This window comes from Argentina silus, assembly GCF_951799395.1.
Source record: "Argentina silus genome assembly, chromosome: 4".
Classification (NCBI taxonomy): Eukaryota; Metazoa; Chordata; class Actinopteri; order Argentiniformes; family Argentinidae; genus Argentina; species Argentina silus.
In genome coordinates, this window is record NC_139658.1 from 17,005,699 (window position 1) to 17,025,035 (window position 19,337).

Genomic DNA, 19,337 nt, shown 5'->3' on the forward strand with positions numbered 1-19,337 from the left:
TCAGTGACTTCACTTAGTTTCGGCCATATATCCAGTTTTATCAGATCTGTGAAGAGGAGTGAACAAAAGCAGAGAGCAAGGAGCCACTTGGAATGAAATGCAGTCCTTGAATCATAGAGGAACCCATGAGGACTGCAACAATTAAGCACAACAATCCTGTTCAGAGGTTACTATAGGTCAGAGTGTCACACAGACTCTGGCCATAGGAGGCATCTCAATTGTTTGAAGTAGTTTACTCTACTTTTCCCCCCCCTTTTTAAAAAAAAACATTTCTACTTTTTATACAGGTTATCTCATTGCAATACATAGTTTATCTAGGGAGCTCTGACCTGTCTTTAAATTGCACTTACATGAAAACAAATTAAAAGCAATGTTTTTTTTGCTTTTTTTTTTATAATGCTCCAGTCCAGATCGTTTATGATCAGTACAGCTGAAGGTAAGGAGACCAGTAGAGGAAGCCACGTCAAACTATTGAGATTCACCCTTATCCTCCAGTCCAGATGAGTGCTACAAGACCTGAGAAAAAGATGTCTCTCCAATAAATTAGTGTACATATAGACTGAATATAGTGTTCAGTCATCTGTTGAATACATTGTTTATCTTAATTATTATTATTTTTAAATCCCTTACCATTCAACACGTGAACAATATGTGCACACTTTTCCCCCATTGAAAACCAAGTATCTTTCCTGTACGGAGAGTCCTACACAAGTCACATTATTCCAATCCTGCATAACTGCTCTATTAATACCAACTCATCTCGTACTGTTCATACAATAACCTTTTATGCATATAATGCATTCCCTTATTCATATCATGAACAGTGTATGAACTGACCAGTGGCCACCTGCTTTTGTGCTGCTTTTCAGAACACGGAAACTTGCATAGTAATATGGCTGTAAAATAAAAACCATTGAAACGCATTTCACATCCATGTATTTTCATTCATACTAGGACATGTTAAATTTCGGATGTCGTTTGGAAAGATAATTACATTTTCTAGTATCGAACACATTAAAAATGCCTCGGCTGCCACATAGTGGCCCAAAGCAAGCATGATATACACAACACGGCAATACGTGTTCATATATTAAACTCATCCCCAGGCTATTATAAACGAAATCAAACCAATCTCTAAACCAACCTATGAGCAACATCACACATTTCTGAAGTGGCAAGTAAAGTGGATGTCTAGCCACCCTGATAAACCTGTAGATGCCATGCCTGGTTATCTCAATCTGACAACACTACGTACTCCCGCTACAAACCTCCCACGCAAGATACAATTGTTGGTTAGTCTTGCCCCAATTACTTGGTAGTGGTTGTGCCAGATGAGACAACAGCGGTGAAATGCACGGGGAGTCCCGTCGGGGACAGTGGCGATAGCGGGGTAGACTGTTAAGAGCCCGAAAGAAAGTAAAAGTGGTTGGGGTCTTTTTTTCTCACTCGTCGGTGTGGCCACAGACGGCGTTGTAAACACGGTGTGAATGAAAACAATTCGCTGGACAACAAAAAAAAGGAAGTGATCTCTAGCTAGCTTGACTTTAATTTCCGATATTCTCTGTGTTTTTAGCGCCTAGAAGCAACATAGATATTTGTGGTGTTACCTTTGCTGACGGTTTATTGCTGAACTTGACAAGCTCGTCTTCTGAGAATGTTTTGGGATTTCTATCGACACTTTTGGGCAGCTAAACATTTCAACGGACTTGACTAGTTAACGTGAACCAGCCAGCAAGGTAAGTGACGTTAGCGTTAGCTTCAGCTAGCTAGGTGACAGACATGCACTTGCAACAACAAATTGCACTGGCAACATCAGTTGCTGGTTTGGTCTCTGGCCCGACATCCGATGGCTAGCTACATAACTCACTTAATTCAGTCAATTAGCTAGCTAGCTAATGTTGCTTACTTACTTATCTACTAGCTAACAAGTGGTTGCGAGATAGCTGTAGCTGCTAGCTAACGTGAACGCCTAGCGTTTGCGAGCTAAGTTGAACACCTAGCTATTGCTATATTTATATGTAGCTAGCTGTGTGTGTGTGTGTGTGTGTGTGAGAGAGAGAGAGACTGTAGGTGTGTGCAATGCTGAACCAGATATTATCATGTTGTTGTATTGTCAACCAGCTAACGTTAGCTAGATAGCTAGCGTATGATAATTGCAAAAGAAGTGGCTATTGATGTGATCTTTGCTCTTTTGGGCCTATATAGCAGTTCATGTCATCCCCTCCTTACATAACATAAGCAGATCACCTATTTAATCATATCGTTAATCGTGTGTCCCTTGGCGGCCGTGGTAAGAGTGTTCTGTTTATTTATTTATTTGTACCCTGTTTTACACTGTCAGAATGGGACAGATTGTGTGTGGGGGTGTGTCTCAGGCCCAGCTGGTCTGGATGAGTCAAGGCAGATTTACTTTTTATTTAAGCTGCTTACAGACATACACAGACAGCGTAGAGCTTCTAGTCAGACCACTGGTTCTGTCAGAAACTGAGCACACTTTGGCCTAAACACACAAACAGAGTACAGAGCTATTAGTCAGATCATCAGTATGGGAAATCAAGCCTGGCTGCATTGTAATGTTGATTAAATAAGATCCATGGATGAAATGGGTGAGAGAGTTCTTTTATTATCTGAACCTTTGAGAGTATGGTAACACACACATGCAGAGAGAGAGAGAGAGAGTTTGGTATGTTCAGTGTTAAAAAAAAACATTCCTTCTAGTGCAAGGGGGAAAAAAACTTCACTTTTCACTGTACAACCTTTAATTACCTCCTAAACAGACATGCAGTCAGGAAAGGAGGCAGGAACCAGACAGGCTGTAATTTCTATGGGAGGGTTTAAAATGTTGTGAGACTCAACCTCGTAGTATTATTTAAATTGGGAGGACCATAGGCCTGTAGATAAGAGTTGTAGTCTAGAAGCATGATATGTGAGGTAGGTGCCTAGGGAATCACTGGGCCTAACACAGGTCTGTGTGGTTCATCCTCTGAGATCCAAGGTGCTCCAATGATCCTGTGTGTGTGTGTGTGTGTGTGTGTGTGTGTGTGTGTGTGTGTGTGTGTGTGTCATTTGTGTGTGTGTGTCATTTGTGTGTTTGTGTTCCCCGCAGTGTGTTCTCTCCCTGCTCTACACGTGCTCCTCCGCACAAAGCTCCCCTCTCCTTTGTTGTTATTGATCCTTGAAGTGGTGCACTATGGGATTGATCATCACAGAGAGCCTCTTCTGTGAAAGCCTGTGCTTCCTCCCTGGTCCTTGAGTATCACATTGGAGAACAAACAACATCTGCTCGGTCTATTTTCTCTCAAGGTTGTGAATGAGTTTCTCTACAGACTGGGCCTAGATGCATGTGCCCCTGTGATAGCTAGGTGTTTCCAGCATCCTGTCAGCACTGTCTTGTGGCTGCTTGTTATTAGAAAATGCAGTTTTTGAAATGTATAGTCTGGGTGTCAAGTCTGTTTCTGCTTTTGCCAACTTGTTGTTGCCAAAAGAGAGAGAGAGAGAGAGAGAGAGTGTGTGTGTTGGGTAGAGTGACAGCAAGAAGATGAAACAATTCTATTCTAATGTTATTGAATGCAAGAGGTGACTAGCCAGGCTAGTCTGTTAGCGGAGACTTAGAATCAGGGTATTGGCTCTGGCCACTATAAGTGAGTAGTAACTGTATGACACGACCGACTGTTAGTTAGCCTAATACGTATATATGTGGTTCATGCAGGGAAATGTTGCCAACACCATGCTCAAAAATAATCCATCAGAGTAGTTTAACAATTTTCCCTAAACTGACTGTTGCTTATTGTGTCTGTTGTCCCCTCTCTTCCTCTCTGCAGTGAGGGGCATGGATAGCTCCGTGACCCTGTGGCAGTTCTTGCTCCAGCTCCTGTTGGATCCCACCAACGATCATCTGATCTGCTGGACCAATGAGGATGGGGAGTTTAAACTGCTGCAGGCAGAGGAGGTGGCCAAGCTGTGGGGAGCCAGGAAGAACAAGCCGAGCATGAACTATGACAAACTTAGCAGAGCACTGAGATATTACTATGACAAGGTAATACTACAACACACACACACACACACACACACACACACACACACACACACACAGGAACCTTCTACTGTACCCACTCCACGTTCTCCATTCATATGAGGGGCATACACCTTGTCTGACCCTGAACCCACGCTGATGTGGGAGCGGCATATTTGAGGGCAGAAACGATGGTTGCCTGTTAATGAATGGTAAGATAACACAGTCATATAACAACTCAAAGTAACTCAGTCAATAGCCAACAGTGTGGTCCTGTATACGGTCCATGTGGGATATAAACTCGATGTTACTAGCACTATGCTTCAAACAACTTGGCCATGTCTGCCGATATGGGCAGGGTAGGACTGGGACAGTTCCTCTGTGGTTGTGCCCTCCTGCACATAGTGCCACTCAGTCCCGGACCTCTGAGCACTGGGTTTGGGAGTCTCTCTCCCGCCCACTCTCCCTGTGGTTTGGCCCAAAGACAGCCTGCCCTCTGACAGTGGGAGTGGTGGTCAGGTCTGATTGGTTTGTTTATTTGGTACAGACAGGAAGGAAGGAGACATCCCACGCAGAAGGGTTGTCTGTTCTCTTACGTTTCTGTGTGTCTGGTCTCCATCTCTACCTCACCACCTGTGCTGCTGGGTCTCACACGCTGATTGGCTTCATGTTAATAGTCAACATGAAGGTGTTTTACATTCTCTGTTTAAGTCTTGGGATCACTTCAGGAGAGTGGAATATGTCCATGTCAACATGTGAGGCCATTTGAAACACTGTTACACTAATTCACATTCTCCCTCCCTCTCTCTCTCTCTCTCTTTCCCTCTTGATCTTTCTCTCCCATAGAACATCATAAAGAAGGTCAATGGCCAGAAGTTTGTCTATCGCTTCGTCTCCTACCCAGACATCCTGAAAGGGGAGGCTTCGGCTCGGCTGGAGGGGGGTGAGGGGGTAGTGGGAGGTACCCTGCCTCTCTCAGAAAGGGGGGACAACAGCCCCCGAGAGGGGGACGGGGGGGACAGAGGCAAGGGGGGAGGCGGGGCATGGGGACAGGGCTCCAGTACCAAGCCATCCAGCCGCAATGACTACATCCACTCTGGCCTTTACACCTCCTTCACCCTCACCTCGCTGCAGAACGGTCGACAACTCTTCAAGTCCATCAAGATGGAGAACCCCGCAGATAAAATGGCAGACAGGAAGTTCAATACGGCTAACCCAAGCCAAGACCCGTCCTCTCAGTCACAGCAGCCTATGGCGTCACCGTCCGTCATCAAGTTTGGAACCACCCCTCCGAAGCAAACACAGCCCCCTCCTCAGGTTGCCATAGAAGTGTCCCCAACATCCAGTTCGGTGCTGAGTCCTCTCCAAGATCCACCCTCCATGGGCGATGTTGTGACGACACACTCCTCACTCCCTCCCCAGGCTGTGTGTGCGTTCGCCCAAGGCCGCCAGACAGAAACTGTGTTGCCGAGACTCAGCCTATCAGAGCTGCCCTCACGGAGCCCTTCCCCCAGCAGGGTGCTTGACTCCACCCAGGAGCTGGTGATTGACAGTGACATCGAGTCCATCTCCTCCCAGCCCACAGAGTCACAGATACACGGGGTAAGGCTGAGACACACACACACACACACACACAACCAAATGTTGACCCAAATGAAGTCTTGAAAATTCTCTCTCTCTCTTTCAGGTGCAGAGTGTTAGCTCTGTATCTGGTGGTGAGTTGTCTGTAGGGGAGGGAGAGATGAGTTTGTCCCCAGTGAGTGGCTATATCACAGGGGGCAGTCAGAGTGGAGGAAAGTACCGGAAGCCTAAAGTGCTGGAGCTCAGAACCCCAACCCTGGTGGTCACTACCTCTGACCTCTCGCCTATGAACCTCTACAGCCCCTCTCTACCTACAGCCACACTCACACCAGCCCTGCTACAGGTGAGACACACACACACACACACACATCCCACTCTTGCTCCCTCACACACTCGCTAGTTTCCCCCAGAAGGTGGCAGCAGCGTTTCAGTTTGAGTGCCGGTGTCTCCCGGCCTCTACCGTGTTTCCATGACGATATTTGACGGTCATTGTGTTTGTCGTTGTTGACCACATGGTCATAATGCTGTATTAGATCAGCAGGACCAGACAATGCTCTCATTATTCACTCAGATTCCCTCTCTGTGAGAGTTCAGATCTGTGTCAGTGTGGTCATGAGACATTTGAGTGTGATCCAGCCCCAGGTCAGCTTCTCCTCTCTGGGTCAGCTTTGGCTTAGGCCTGGAATCTGCTCCGTAAGCACTGATCTAACATGTCTCCCATTCTCTCTCTCAGACTCCCACTCTGTTGCTGACTCCAAGTCCTCTGTTGTCTAACATCCACTTCTGGAGCACGCTCAGTCCAGTCGCTCCCCTCAGCCCTGCCACCCGCCGCCAGGGAGCACACACCCTATTCCAGGTCAGAATACACCTCATCTCCCCTCCCCTCTCCTCTCATCTCCCCTCCCCACTCCTCTCATCTCCCCTCCCCTCTCCTCTCATCTCCCCTCCCCACTCCTCTCCTCTCACCTCCCCTCCCCTCTCCTCTCACCTCCCCTCTCCTCTCCTCTCCTCTCCTCTCATCTCCCCTCCCCTCTCATCTCCCCTCCCCTCTCCTCTCATCTCCCCTCCCCTCTCCTCTCATCTCCCCTCCCCACTCCTCTCATCTCCCCTCCCCACTCCTCTCATCTCCCCTCCCCACTCCTCTCATCTCCCCTCCCCTCCCCTCCCCTCTCCTCTCATCTCCCCTCCCCTCCCCTCTCATCTCCCCTCCCCACTCCTCTCATCTCCCCTCCCCTCTCCTCTCATCTCCCTTACTGTCTCATCCCTCTTTCCTCTCATCTCTTCTTTTGATACTTTCCTGCCTTTCACTTGGTGCCGTTCTGCGTTCTGGCTCTCCTACGTTCTGATGTGTTCTCCTGTGTTCTCTCCCAGTTCCCTTCAGTGTTCACCCCTCAGTTCCATGTGCCCATACACAGTCTGGATGGGACCAACACCCCTGGACCCCTCTCCCCAGACCCCCAGAAGACATAGGAATGCAACGCCCCCCCCCCCCCCCCACACACACACACACACCCTGCTGAGCTCCTACTCCTTCGCCTCACGTCACACCAACCAGATGTGGGACACAGTCATGAGGATGCTGTTCTGAAACTCTTTGTTATGGAGATATGAAGGCCACCCACTGCCACAGGGGACTCAGGGGACAGCTGTATTTGTGGAGGGGGCGGTGGAGTGGGGAGGTGATGAGTCTGGGGTGGAGGGTTAGGGGATAACGTTGAGGGGATAAAGTCCCTGACCAGCTCCCTTGGATTTTCATAGGAACAATCTTAACACACTAGGAATGCAAATCCTCCCTTAATACAAACTCACTCATGCACACACACACACACACACACACCCATATACACTCACACACTTACTCCCTTTTGATTCCTTACAAGCCTCTTGTTATTTTTCCTTACCGTCTTTGGGTCTTCATTCACACCTTTCAGAAAGAGGGCTCTCAGCTGGGCTTTTTAAGAAATTGCTATGGCAACTGGTGCTGCATGTGGATTTGACTCTGAGCAGCATGGAATAATCATCCAGTGACCTGGAACAGCCAATGATGTGTCCCCACTTTGAGACCAATGGGATTACAGAAAAAAAACCCTATCTGAACCTTAATAGAATTTCCTTTTTTCGTTTCTGTATGTGGGACTTTGTGACCTCTGATTTAACTTTTTGTTTCATGATGTTGATAATTCCAACTCAGTTTTCAGATGGCTTCTAAGGACAGTGTTCCTGTTTGTTGTATGTTTTTAATGTTTAATGTTGTTGTATGTTTTTTCAACCTTTTAACCTTAATGTTTCTCTTGCAGAAGGGGAATGCTTCAGCTGATCCCTCCTTAAACCCAACCCCTAGCCCATTCCCAAACCTCAGTCCCCTACCCGAGTATATGAACAAATGTGAGCTCGACCAGAATCGTGGCCCAGTTCTCTTTAATCAGTAACATTTGCCATAACCTATGAAATCCTTACCACAACCTGTCACTAAGACCAGCAGCCATATCAGAACAGAACCGAACCACCTCATACTGTCTCTACGTCAGAGAGATGAGCTGTGGGGTTTGTAATGCTTAGGTTGTTTGGAAGATATTTGATACCTACTATGATAATGTGTCCCTTGTCTCCGTATATAACGGTCCGTGTGGAGTGGGAGTGGGAGTGCCCTGTGTCTCCGGTCAGTACTATTATCTCAGGTATGAAAGTGGCACAGGCCTCAGCATCACAGTGGACCGGTCAGCTACAGAACATTGCGTCAGTGTTTATGAAAAGCCATAACCCCTACCTATTAAAAAGGTAACTAACCTTAACCTTAACCCTGAACCCCCAGTGTAAACCCTAGCCTTGTCCCCAACCAGCGAACCCTTAAACACATAGTATAATCTCTGGGGAGAGAGGTGGTAGGATCTGGTGGAGATTCTTTTGTAAATAGGGATCCTCCTTGTGACCTAAATCCATATCTTTGAACTTGCATTGATGTGAAGCCATAAGCCAGAGCACCTCAGACACAGATGTAGTTAGACCCCTGGGCCCAGTATTTCAAAACTTTTAATCTAGATCAGAATGATCCAGATTATATTTTGTTATCCAGCATCAGATCTATCTGGCTGATTTTGAGTAGTATAGGAGAAATCAGACAGCTCGATCTGATCCTGGATAGCAAAAAATAATCCAGATTATTCTGATCTATTCGGATTAAAAATAAATAAATACTGGGCCTAGACCGTAGATCAGTTTCAAGTGATCAAGCAGATAGAGAGAACCAGCAGAAATGTATTGCTACTCTAAAATTGTTTAGCTTTGCTCCCTATGACACAGCCATGCTATTATGGTGCCTTAACTCCCCTAGCCCCAGTCCAAACCCCCTGGGTTATACAGGAGATTGAATTGATCATGTCATAAGAGTTACGCAATGTCAGTAACTTAGACTCCTACCTGTCTTTTACCTGTGTGTCTAATAATGTGTGTTCTTGAACCACGCTTCAGCCTTGACCAAACAAGCCCAGTGGGTGGAGGAGATGAAGTGTGTGTCTGTTTGAGGGACGTTTGGCTTGTTTACGTCTTACTTCTTCTAATGAGGTTTCTATGTGACTGTTGTTAACATTTCAGGTGGAACGGTTCATGTTTTAGAACATGCATTGTTATTATGATGTCCATGACAGTTGCCTTAATGGATTATCATTGCCTACATTTGACCTGTACCAGAAGTTATCTAATATATGGAGGGGGTGGGGTACAGTAAGAACTGCACAGGGACATAATCAGTATCAGAGTTTGGGGAGATGTGCTAGACTCTATTTTGCATGATTTATGATTTTTTGATTTGACATGTACAGTTTATGCATTTACACAAACTAAATTTCTCTCTCTCTTGCTCGCTACCTGCTTCAATGTCTGTGATATGGCTGTGACTCTGGTGACAGATATTTAAAAAAAAAAAAAAAAAAAAAAAGCCATGTGTAACTGAACCTTTTTATCTTTTCCCTGTCCGCTTGAAAGTATCTGAATATGAATTTATATTTTTGTAAAGGCCAGATGGTAGGATACATGCTATAATGTGGTTTGTGTAGATTAATCTGTCTAATGCTGATGATCTGTTTGATGATGTTGTCTTAATGTGGTTTTCTACTCAGATTGTTGGGAAACAGCTATGTCCCTTGATGACATTGGTTATTTGAGCATTGAAGCCTTACAGAGCACAACTTTTGTTTAGATTTTTTTATGTATTTTGATAGTGTTGTTAGTGTTGGTACAGTTGTGTGTGTTTGTGTTTGTGTTTTAACTTTGGCACTTAGAACTATGGGGTTCCTGTAGTATTGGATTCTAAAGCATCACTTTTCTATGTCTCCGATTTAATACCGATTTTAGTATGCTTTGAAAAGCTATATTGACCTAAGTATATGTAAATGACTATACTGCACATTTATTTTCCCAATCAACTACAGAGTAAATCTATGCACTAAGTACTTTATACTGCAAGTCTAAAGAGTTCAATCAGAATGTGTAAATGTTAAGGAAAATGTGTCTCTAAGAGGCATAATGATTTTAAATGAAGCAAATGTTTATTTAGGCCCTATAACAGCAGACCATTTTATCCGAAGTGAGATTTGTAAACTTGAGATTTGTAAGCCTGAGATGACTTTCTATATTTTACAATAGTTTTGATAAAGACTATCAAATAGCCAAAGGTGAAGGTGCTCACCATTTACCGGCAGGTGTGGAATTCAGGTATCATCTGTTCATTCCTCTAGGACCCAACAATACAGCAAGTGCATATTTCTTGAAAATCAAGAATAATTTATGTTTAGAAAGTGTTTTCTTGATCATAAAAAAAACTGTTAAATAACACAAACTGACCATTTGCTTCTACAATTCTTATTCTGTTTACTTCTGTAATTGTATTTGTTCAAAGCTTTTCAAATGTTTACAAGCTACTTGTCTGGAGTGGCACAGCTGTGTGTGAGAAATAGGAAGAGTTTATAACAGCAGAGACCATTAAAAAAACAAACTGATCTCTCTCTTTCTAGCCTTTGTGTTTTTATTGATTGTGTTTATTATCCACTACACCTTGTTTAAGCCTAAAGGCCAGCAGCCAATACCCGGTCCATGACCAGGATTGTCACCATAAGTGACATCAGTGAATCCACTGTGCTGTATGTATGTGTAGGGGTTAGAGGATCAGGGCAGGGAAGGCTTTCCCATGGTCCAGAACAATGGAAATTTGACCTTTTGAGGCGGTCTGAAGGTATTAGCTAATGAATGACACAGAAAATAAACGGATAGGTGTACGCAATGTGAAGGATGTCATGACTCAACCATTAAAGGGGCATTCCACTCCAAAATGTTTGTTGGATGCTTATTATGTCTCAGCCTGTTTGTGAATCAGCTGTACATGCATTGTGTGTACTAGACTACAGCACTGTTAAGGACATAAGACAATAATAATATGCTTGTGTAACAACACTTTTATCCAATGCAGGTTTATCCAATGATAATACACTCAGAATACGTGTGTCGTGGTAATTAAACCCACAACTGTGGTACTGCAAACTAGAACCATTGGAACACCATGCTAGAACCATTGGAACACCATGCTAGAACCATTGGAACACATGCTGGCAGAACTCTCAGGCATGCACGCAGAACTGACATCCACTCTCCAACACCTGGTGGTTAACCATAGATAGCTAGGGCATATAACACGCAACATTTCCGCCATTTCAAACATACACAAGGTAAAAAAATACATTTGCAAATTATGATTCTAAACAGTCGATTTCCAAAACTTGGTTCCTTTGTGGAAGACAGATTGGCACTAATCACAATCACAATCAGATATGCACTAATTAATGTATCTGCAATTAGCTGATCCTTTCCGTATGTTTGTGTTTGATCTGAAGGCGGATGGGATTGCTTTAGGGTGCCTGAGGGAAAGAAGAGGGTCCTCACTGCCCCCATACATAACACCGTTGTTCTCCGATTATAGTTTAAATCATGGCTGTGCTTCCATGGCTAAGCTTTTTGTTTTCCCTTAACTTTGTCCTCTGTAGAGTCACACGTAGTCCTTCTCTCTGTCCCCTTTTCTGTCACTGTGTCACTCCATCAGCCTTCGGCTTCTCTGTCATGGCAATGTCTTTAGAAACGTCTGGGAGGACAAATCAACATTATTAGAGACTATCCAACACTCAGTTTGAACTCAAAATATTTAGGTTTGTCTGTCACATAGTGAATAAATGGTGTGTGTGTGTGTGTGTGTGTGTGTGTGTGTGTGTGTGTGTGTGTGTCTACCTATGTTGTATCTCCTGTGAATGCGTTGGAAGTAGAGTAGGAGAAGGAACATCATGAATGCGATGCAGGCAGCAATCATACCACACAGCATGAAACTGTAACTGCCCTCACTCTGGATCATCTGGAGAGAGAAACACACTACTTACACACACACACTTATCCCAGCTCATATGCCCCTATACATGCCTATCCAATGTCTCTTTCATTTGTGTGTGTTCTTATAAACACAGACACACACACACACACATACACCATAGAACGTGTCTTACCGATCCAACCAGCACCTGCAGCACCATCTCTCCTGCACCAGCGCTAGTCACCAGGACTGTAGTGGCACAGCCTGGGGACAGACAAGCCACAGTCAGGATTACAATCTGTGTGTGTGTGTGTGTGTGTGTGTGTGTGTGTGTGTGTGTGTGAATTACCTTTATAGTCCAATACGTCCTCTGTTAGGGCAAGCATGCATGGAAACACACTGCTGATACACAAGCCTAACACACACGTTCCTATGAAGAGAAACACCGTGCTGGAGTAGAGTATCAACAACATACACTCCACCAATATCACTCCCACCTGAGAGATAAGGGGGGGAGGGGGGGGGGGTGAGGAGAGAGAAAGGGCAGCTATTATTGAATTCGTGACCCATGCCTGGGTGTGTAACATATATATTTGTTTGTGTATGCATCATCAATGAAAGCCACCTGGTTCTCTTAAAACACACCCAGTTCAAATATTTGATTCTCTCTCCAACTAAGGATTATAAATGACAGAACTACGAGATACAGAGATGGCAACATGGAAAGCAGTGAAGAGTAAAGATGCTCCTACATGCCTGATATCACTACTGCGTTTCTGCCCTCAGGACACAGACATAAGACAGCGCTATATCTCTGTTCACAGTAATAGTTTAATACCAGAAGTATGACCATTTAGTCATCACAACAGTAGCCAAAAGTACTTACAGAACCTTGTATTTTGAAACTTTTCGAGTGGAGCATGCCAGTCTATTCAACGTGGAAAAGTGTCACAGACGTGTGTGTGTGTGTGTGTGTGTGTGTGTGTGTGTGTGTGTGTGTGTGTGTGTGTGTGTGTTTGTGTGTTTGTGTGTTTGTGTGTCCATACCAGACTAGCAGTGAGCAGCTTTTTGGGTGTGTATTTGTAACACAGGTATATAGATGCCAGTCTACCCGCTGTGATGGATGCCCAGAACACACTGGTCAGACAGCCAGCCATCCTATGAGGCAGAAAGAGAGGAGAAGACACAGCGTATGTGTAGACGAATCCTGCATAGGAGCCCTGGGTAAGACAAAGACAGATTCAGGGGGAGAAGTTAGTGAGTTGCATACAATACGTGTAAGCGTAGGTCAGTGTGTGCGTTAAAAAGTCAACACAGTGATGGACTATCTCACAATGATGCCGTCAGTGAGGAAGAGGACGGCTCCACCCAGTATATGGAGGATGAAGAACGTGGGTGGAAAACCCTGCAGATCACTACGGTTACAGCAGCCAAACACACCTACACCGTGACCTAGAAAAAAAGAGAGAAATACATTGCTTTCCTGCCAATAAAGCTGTATTGAATTGAATAAAAAATAACACACTCTCACACAAGCAAACACAAACAAAGTGCACTTGGACCCTGTGAGTTGAGTTGAGGAGTTGAGTGAGAAATGGAGAGATGGGGATGTTTGTGGATGAGTAATGGGTGTGTCCAGCCTCTTACCCTGGGCTGTATCAGTCTTCTCAGTAGGGGTTTTGGAGGCCATAGAGTCTAAGTCCAGCAGGCGAGGGCCGCGGTTGGAGCAGGGGAACATCCTGTTGTAGTACATCAACACACACACTGCTATAGGCACGGGCAGCTAGGGAGAGAACACACACACACACACACACACACACACACACACACACACACACACACACACACACACACACACACACACACACACACACACACACACACACACACACACACACACACACACACACACACACACACACACACACACACACACCTCAGTTTGGTAGAGCATGGTGCTAGCAATGTTAAGGTTGGGGGTTCAATTCCCACTGGGACCATATACACAACAAATGTATGCACTCCCTGTGCTGTAAGAAGATAGCAAATGACATGATACTCTCTAGAACATCCTGAAATGAAACATGAGAGCAAAGAGCCTCTTCCATATAAGAGGAGCGACTATAGCCACTATGCAAAGCAGTTCGCAGCCTGCCCTGGGATACAATCAACTGTCTGTTCTGTTATTCAAATGTGCCAGACGCAGGTGGCTAGCGCTAGTCTACGACACAGCTCATGTGTTAACCTACTATGGCTCTTGTGTCTCACTGTAAGATAGACAGCCCAACATCAACTAGGGCTAAGGATACCCCTCTACACACGACACACACACTCACATTAATGAAAGCCATGATCCAGAATGCGTAGGAGACATTGGTGGTGACAATGCCCTGTGTGTGTAGGTGCCAGTGGGAAATGTTGTGCACATGTGTTCCTTTCCCAGCCAGAGTGCTGCGGAGGTGCTTCAGATCAGAAGAGGAGGAGTTGGCTGTCCAGTTCCCCCCAAGAACACAATTCCCCTCAGCCAGGAAAGGGTCTGCTACCAGGGGACTCACCAACGCCCCCAGCCCTATGAAGAAATGCAGTACCTGGGGAGGGAAGGAGGAAGGAAGAGGAAAGGGGTAGGAAGAGCAAATCATCTCTGTTCCTGAATCATTTGTTATATCTCCCACAGCTCTCCTGTGCATGACCCCTGACCCCGTCCCTGCCCCTCCACTGACCTGTAGAAACACGGCCGAGTCCTTCTGGTAGAGCTTCACCAGCTGTATGTTGGCAATGGTGTCAATCACCCCCATCGCTGTGCCAGTAATTGCCATGGCAACAGCCAGCATCAGCACATGGCTGCAGAGGGGTATGACTGCAAATACCACGGAGATGACAAGAGTGCAGAGGAAGAGTGCTGAGAGGGAGGAGAAGAGCCTAGGGTGAGAGGGGGGGGTGAGAGTGAGAGGGGGGAAGGATGGAAAGAGAGGGGGAGAAATTGCGTTATTAACAGACATTATATTTTTACATTTTTGTAACAGACCAGTAAAGCCCTCCGTTAACACTACCCCCAGTTCCACCTGGTCATCCAGGTCCTGCATGATTAGCCCACCCCTAGGCAGAACTCAGGACCAGGTAGGATATCTATAGAGGGTATTTCCAGGCCCGTGATCCAAACAGTGTGAACATAGTTGTAGCTGTAATGTCACCTTGAACTGGTCCAGTGCTTTTTATTTACTCAGTGATTTTATCAGACCCCTGTGGCACCGACAGTTTCCTTATCTTCACCGTGGTCTCTCCATCTTGACAACTTTCCACTCTCCCTGTGCTAGCCTGAGACACTGAGTATGCCATGAGGCTTAGTGGAGCTTGGTTACAGCACTTGACTTAAGTTGTTTTCAGATTTGGCATTGAAGTCTTTTAATTTAACTTTATCTCTAACTTGATATCAACTAATGTAACTTTATGAGGTGAGGTATGAGACTTTCAGTCTTCCATGCCAGGGTTTGTCAGTAGAATGCGCCCAGATAAAACAGGCCAGCAGGACACACTGATACTGTCTGTCTGCCTGCTGAAGCCACATGGCTCTGACATAATCATCCTAAACAGTCACTCATTAAAACAGTCAGCCGCACTCAAGGATGAAAACAACTGACTGTATCTCTCTTTCTCTCTCTCCACCGTTTCTCTCTCTCTTCCTCCCTCTGTGTTATCTGTTCTGTTAACAGGACCTGAAACAGGTGGTGTTTGACTACTGCCTTTATCTGAACAGAAGTCATGTGCCTCTAGCTGAGGTAGTCTAAAGGTACTCTAAGTCCATGAAGGTTACACAATGACAAACTCACACAGACAGTCTGTCTGTCCGTAGGTGGAAGAGATTATTAGTATGCTTCCACATGCCATAGTCATGCTATTGGTTGAACTGATTATTGGGGCTTCCCGGTCTGCTGAAGCTGTCCTGGCGTTAGGTCGCAGAAGTTGCAAAGCACTACGAATATATTTGTTTAATATAGCTAAATGGTGTTCATGTTATTTCACAACTATATATCCATCTGTGAGGGTCATCGCCTATTCTGTCTGTTTCATTATCAGATCTACAGAGAGAGTGTCTGGTGAGACAATAAATACAACTACTGTGAATGGCAACTTGAGGGCACTTTGATTCAACAAACACAACATTTGCTTTTACATTTACATTATGGCATTTAGCAGACGCCTTTATCCAAAGAGACTTACAACAAATACATTTGTCTAAGTGTAGTATCCATCAGTCATCATAAGAAAAAGTAATCTATGCTCGGACCAGGGGCTATTGGCAGTCACAATGCTAGAAGAAAGGAAGATTATATATATATATATATATATATATTATTATTATTTTTTTCCAGGTGAGAAACTTTCACAGGGGGGAAGTGGAGATGAAGAGGTCTTTAGGAGGGACAGTTAAGATGTAGCCTGAAGAGATGGGTCTTCAATCTACGGCGGAAGATAGGTAGTGACAACGCAGATCAATATATCACTGCTACATATGTCTGTCCGTCCATCCGTCAGTCTGAAGTGGGTGTGTCTGCTGTTGGTGTCAGACCGCAAATTACTGACCAAGGCAGAATGGGAGGGGGACAGAGGAAATGGTCCTCTATGGGATGGCAGTGATGGACATGAATGATGAATGGGTTTGTTTGTGTCCTATGCTCTGGATACACATGAGCATGCATTAAACTAACTGGGTTTGTGTTTGCAATTCTGGACTTAGACCACACTATAAGTCCCTGATGGGAGAGCTTGTGTCTCAATGGACTACAGCCCAGAGAGAGAGAGAGAGAGAGAGAGAGAGAGAGAGAGAAATAGATAGATAGATAGATAGATAGATAGATAGATAGATAGATAGAGAGAGAGGGGGGGGGGGGGGGGGGGGGTTGGTAACGATAACAGGTTAAAATACATAAGAGGAACTGACTAGTCTCACCCCTTCACTATACCCTATACCACTATATATATATATATATATATATATATATATATATATATATATATATATATATATATATATACACCACACAAACTTGCACACACTGATTTCGCAGGGTGATAATCGCATTAGATAGAAGCTTATCCATTAGGAAGGTCAATAGTCTATTTCTCTGAGTAAGACCTGGGGAAGGTATAGAGCCAAAATCCTGTCTATTGTAAAGGTTCTGTAATGATGCATCCTCCTTAGTAAGCTCATCTTATTTTTTTGTGATCCTTCAGTGTCTCTCTCCCTCTCTGTCTTCCCACTCCTAGTGCCCCTATTTGCGCGCGCACCACCACTGGCCTCGCATGGCAGTCCCTCCACTGTACCGACTAACTACAGTACGTCCCTGCATTTCATTTGGCCCTCACAAAAAAGCTAATCGTAGAATTTACAATTATTATCACAAACTCGCAATCGAACCATTTGAACACGCTATGGAAGTCCCGTGTCCCCGTGTCCAGTGTTCCCGAGTTAACTGCAGAATGTAAACATAACCGCACTCGTCACTTTTGGAGACTGGTAGATAATTAGTTTTTCTCGATCGCTTAAACCATTTGTTTGAATCTGGAGTTCACATGCCCACAATTTACATGAGCACAACAGTAACATTTTCGGCAAAACTGTTCTCATTGCTTTCACACAAAATGCTAATGTTAAGCACCTATTTGCAAAACAGACTCTTTGCAAACACAACTCTACATAAGACACAAACATCAACTGAGGAAGTGTTGACATACAAAACTTAATTATTTCCATATCCTACAGCATAGATATTTCTTCCATTAGAGTGAATCTCTATTCTATACATTTTAACTCTGATTGCTCAACAGTTCAACTAAAAATGAGTCTCTAATCCCAGATGAAATACGTCACCAATGGCCTGGCAGGAGAGAATAGATTACTGTAAATGTTTTTGTTGGCATTTTTTGTTTTCTAAAGTAATGCATTTTGTGTTGTGGTAACTACCTTCTTGATTCTGAATATGTTGGATGAATTTGATTTCTATGTATTATATTCTCTGTAACAGGTGCAGTACTACCATAAACTATATAGTTCAAAATGTTTTACTGAGTGAAATTCTTATAAAATTATAAAATGAATGGTGGATTGAATTTTTCATTGGATACTGTTTTGATGCACTGATTCACCTTTAAGTTTTGAGAGTTATAAATCATTTTGCACTACATGTGGTGTTTTTGCAACGTGTTATATGTTTAGGGGAATGTGTTAACTGTTTAATACTGTTTGAAGAAATGTGTGTCATGTAATTCATCAGGACAAATTACATGACACACATACATGTGAAGGTGTGTGTGTGTGTGTGTGTGTGTGTGTGTGTGTGTGTGTGTGTGTGTGTGTGTGTGTGTGTGTGTGTCTAAAGTGACTAAATATTAACTGAAAGTTATTTAGCATGCCCACAACAACTCACGTTCTCTTGAAGAGTCCTCCCACACTGCTGCCGAGCAGGAGGAATAACTGCTGGGAGAAGAAGACCCAGGTGATCTGCTGAAGATTGGAATGCGTCTGACACCTCAGGTCTAGGATGGTTGGCCCAAGAAATGCGATGCACAGCCCGAAACTAAAGAATACACTCCAGTAGGTCAGCGTGTGCTGCCAGTTGCGCTTGAACAGAGCCCAGATCCATTCGTCTACCAAAATCATCTTGAAGTTGGGTCGCACCGGATAGGTACACTAGAGGAGATGAGGAAGGAGCCACTTCGTTTCATTGAGCGGAATGACCTGACGCACGCCGACAACACAACTGACCGGAAAAGTTATTTGTGGAGTGAAGGGCTTGCGCCGCCCGCATATGGTTGTTAGAGTTGATAAACTTTTTGTAACTTTTTGTGTTCCCTGAGCTTCAATAGTGGAACTCCGCCCATCTACTTCCGGTCGACGTAAAGGAGGATTTCTTCAAAATAAGAGCATCCAAGTTAAACTGTATTTTGCATTTGAACATGGTAAACAGAGGTCAAGGAACCACAAAAAAATATACTGATCATCTTAACACATATTTCAATCATAACCATATAATATTTCGTTATATTGCCCCAGAAGGGTTTGTAATAGTTCTTATATCCTAATTATTATTCTGAAATAGTATTGGGCCAGAATAATAGGCTGTACAGAACTATTTTTCAAATATTTCAATAGATCTCTGGTACCACTCTACTCCTCAACACTTCCAGAGTACATATCAGGTGAGTTTGAATCTAGAGCGATGTCATTGCAAATGTTGCTGGCTATTTACTCCAGCCATACAACTCAAATTACCCAATCTGCACTGTGTAGGACACATATAATGGACTGTACAGAACTATTTTTCAAAGATTTCAATACATCTCTGGTACCACTTTAATTGGGAGCACTTCTAGAATATGCATCAGGTGAGTTTGAATCTA

General features: G+C 44.3%; 2 protein-coding genes across 3 annotated transcripts; one reads left to right on the top strand and one right to left on the bottom strand.

The window, feature by feature from the left end:
• The first annotated feature begins 1,311 nt into the window (after positions 1 to 1,311).
• Positions 1,312 to 10,593, top strand: elk4 (ETS transcription factor ELK4). 2 transcript variants are annotated; one of them, XM_083667486.1, is made up of 6 exons: positions 1,312 to 1,736; positions 3,822 to 4,036; positions 4,859 to 5,614; positions 5,700 to 5,936; positions 6,327 to 6,449; positions 6,965 to 10,593. In XM_083667486.1, exons 2-6 carry the CDS (start codon positions 3,830 to 3,832, stop codon positions 7,061 to 7,063), a joined length of 1,422 nt encoding a protein of 473 aa, XP_083523612.1. In that variant the 5' UTR covers positions 1,312 to 1,736; positions 3,822 to 3,829; the 3' UTR covers positions 7,064 to 10,593. The 2 variants fall into 2 exon arrangements, with proteins under 2 accessions (XP_083523612.1, XP_083523613.1); XM_083667487.1 differs by lacking the exon at positions 1,312 to 1,736 and adding an exon at positions 3,243 to 3,303.
• Positions 9,484 to 18,644, bottom strand: mfsd4aa (major facilitator superfamily domain containing 4Aa). The gene is made up of 10 exons (XM_083667485.1): positions 18,365 to 18,644; positions 14,660 to 14,858; positions 14,276 to 14,527; positions 13,587 to 13,722; positions 13,273 to 13,391; positions 12,986 to 13,159; positions 12,289 to 12,436; positions 12,133 to 12,203; positions 11,864 to 11,984; positions 9,484 to 11,720 (listed from the first exon to the last, which is right to left on the bottom strand). Exons 1-10 carry the CDS (start codon positions 18,595 to 18,597, stop codon positions 11,662 to 11,664), a joined length of 1,512 nt encoding a protein of 503 aa, XP_083523611.1. The 5' UTR covers positions 18,598 to 18,644; the 3' UTR covers positions 9,484 to 11,661.
• Between the last annotated feature and the right edge of the window lie 693 nt (positions 18,645 to 19,337).

Bases quoted from the DNA above. Each gene is read 5' to 3' on its own strand.
- mfsd4aa (XM_083667485.1), bottom strand. From the start codon at position 18,597: ATGATTTTGGTAGACGAATGGATCTGGGCTCTGTTCAAGCGCAACTGG. The intron at 13,723-14,275 runs GTGAGTGTGTGT...TTCTCTCCCTAG, and splicing joins GGATCATGGCTTTCATTAAT to CTGCCCGTGCCTATAGCAGT. The intron at 11,721-11,863 runs GTAGACACACAC...TTGTCCTCCCAG, and splicing joins TCACAGGAGATACAACATAG to ACGTTTCTAAAGACATTGCC.
- elk4 (XM_083667486.1), top strand. From the start codon at position 3,830: ATGGATAGCTCCGTGACCCTGTGGCAGTTCTTGCTCCAGCTCCTGTTG. The intron at 4,037-4,858 runs GTAATACTACAA...TCTCTCCCATAG, and splicing joins TGAGATATTACTATGACAAG to AACATCATAAAGAAGGTCAA. The intron at 5,615-5,699 runs GTAAGGCTGAGA...TCTCTCTTTCAG, and splicing joins CAGAGTCACAGATACACGGG to GTGCAGAGTGTTAGCTCTGT.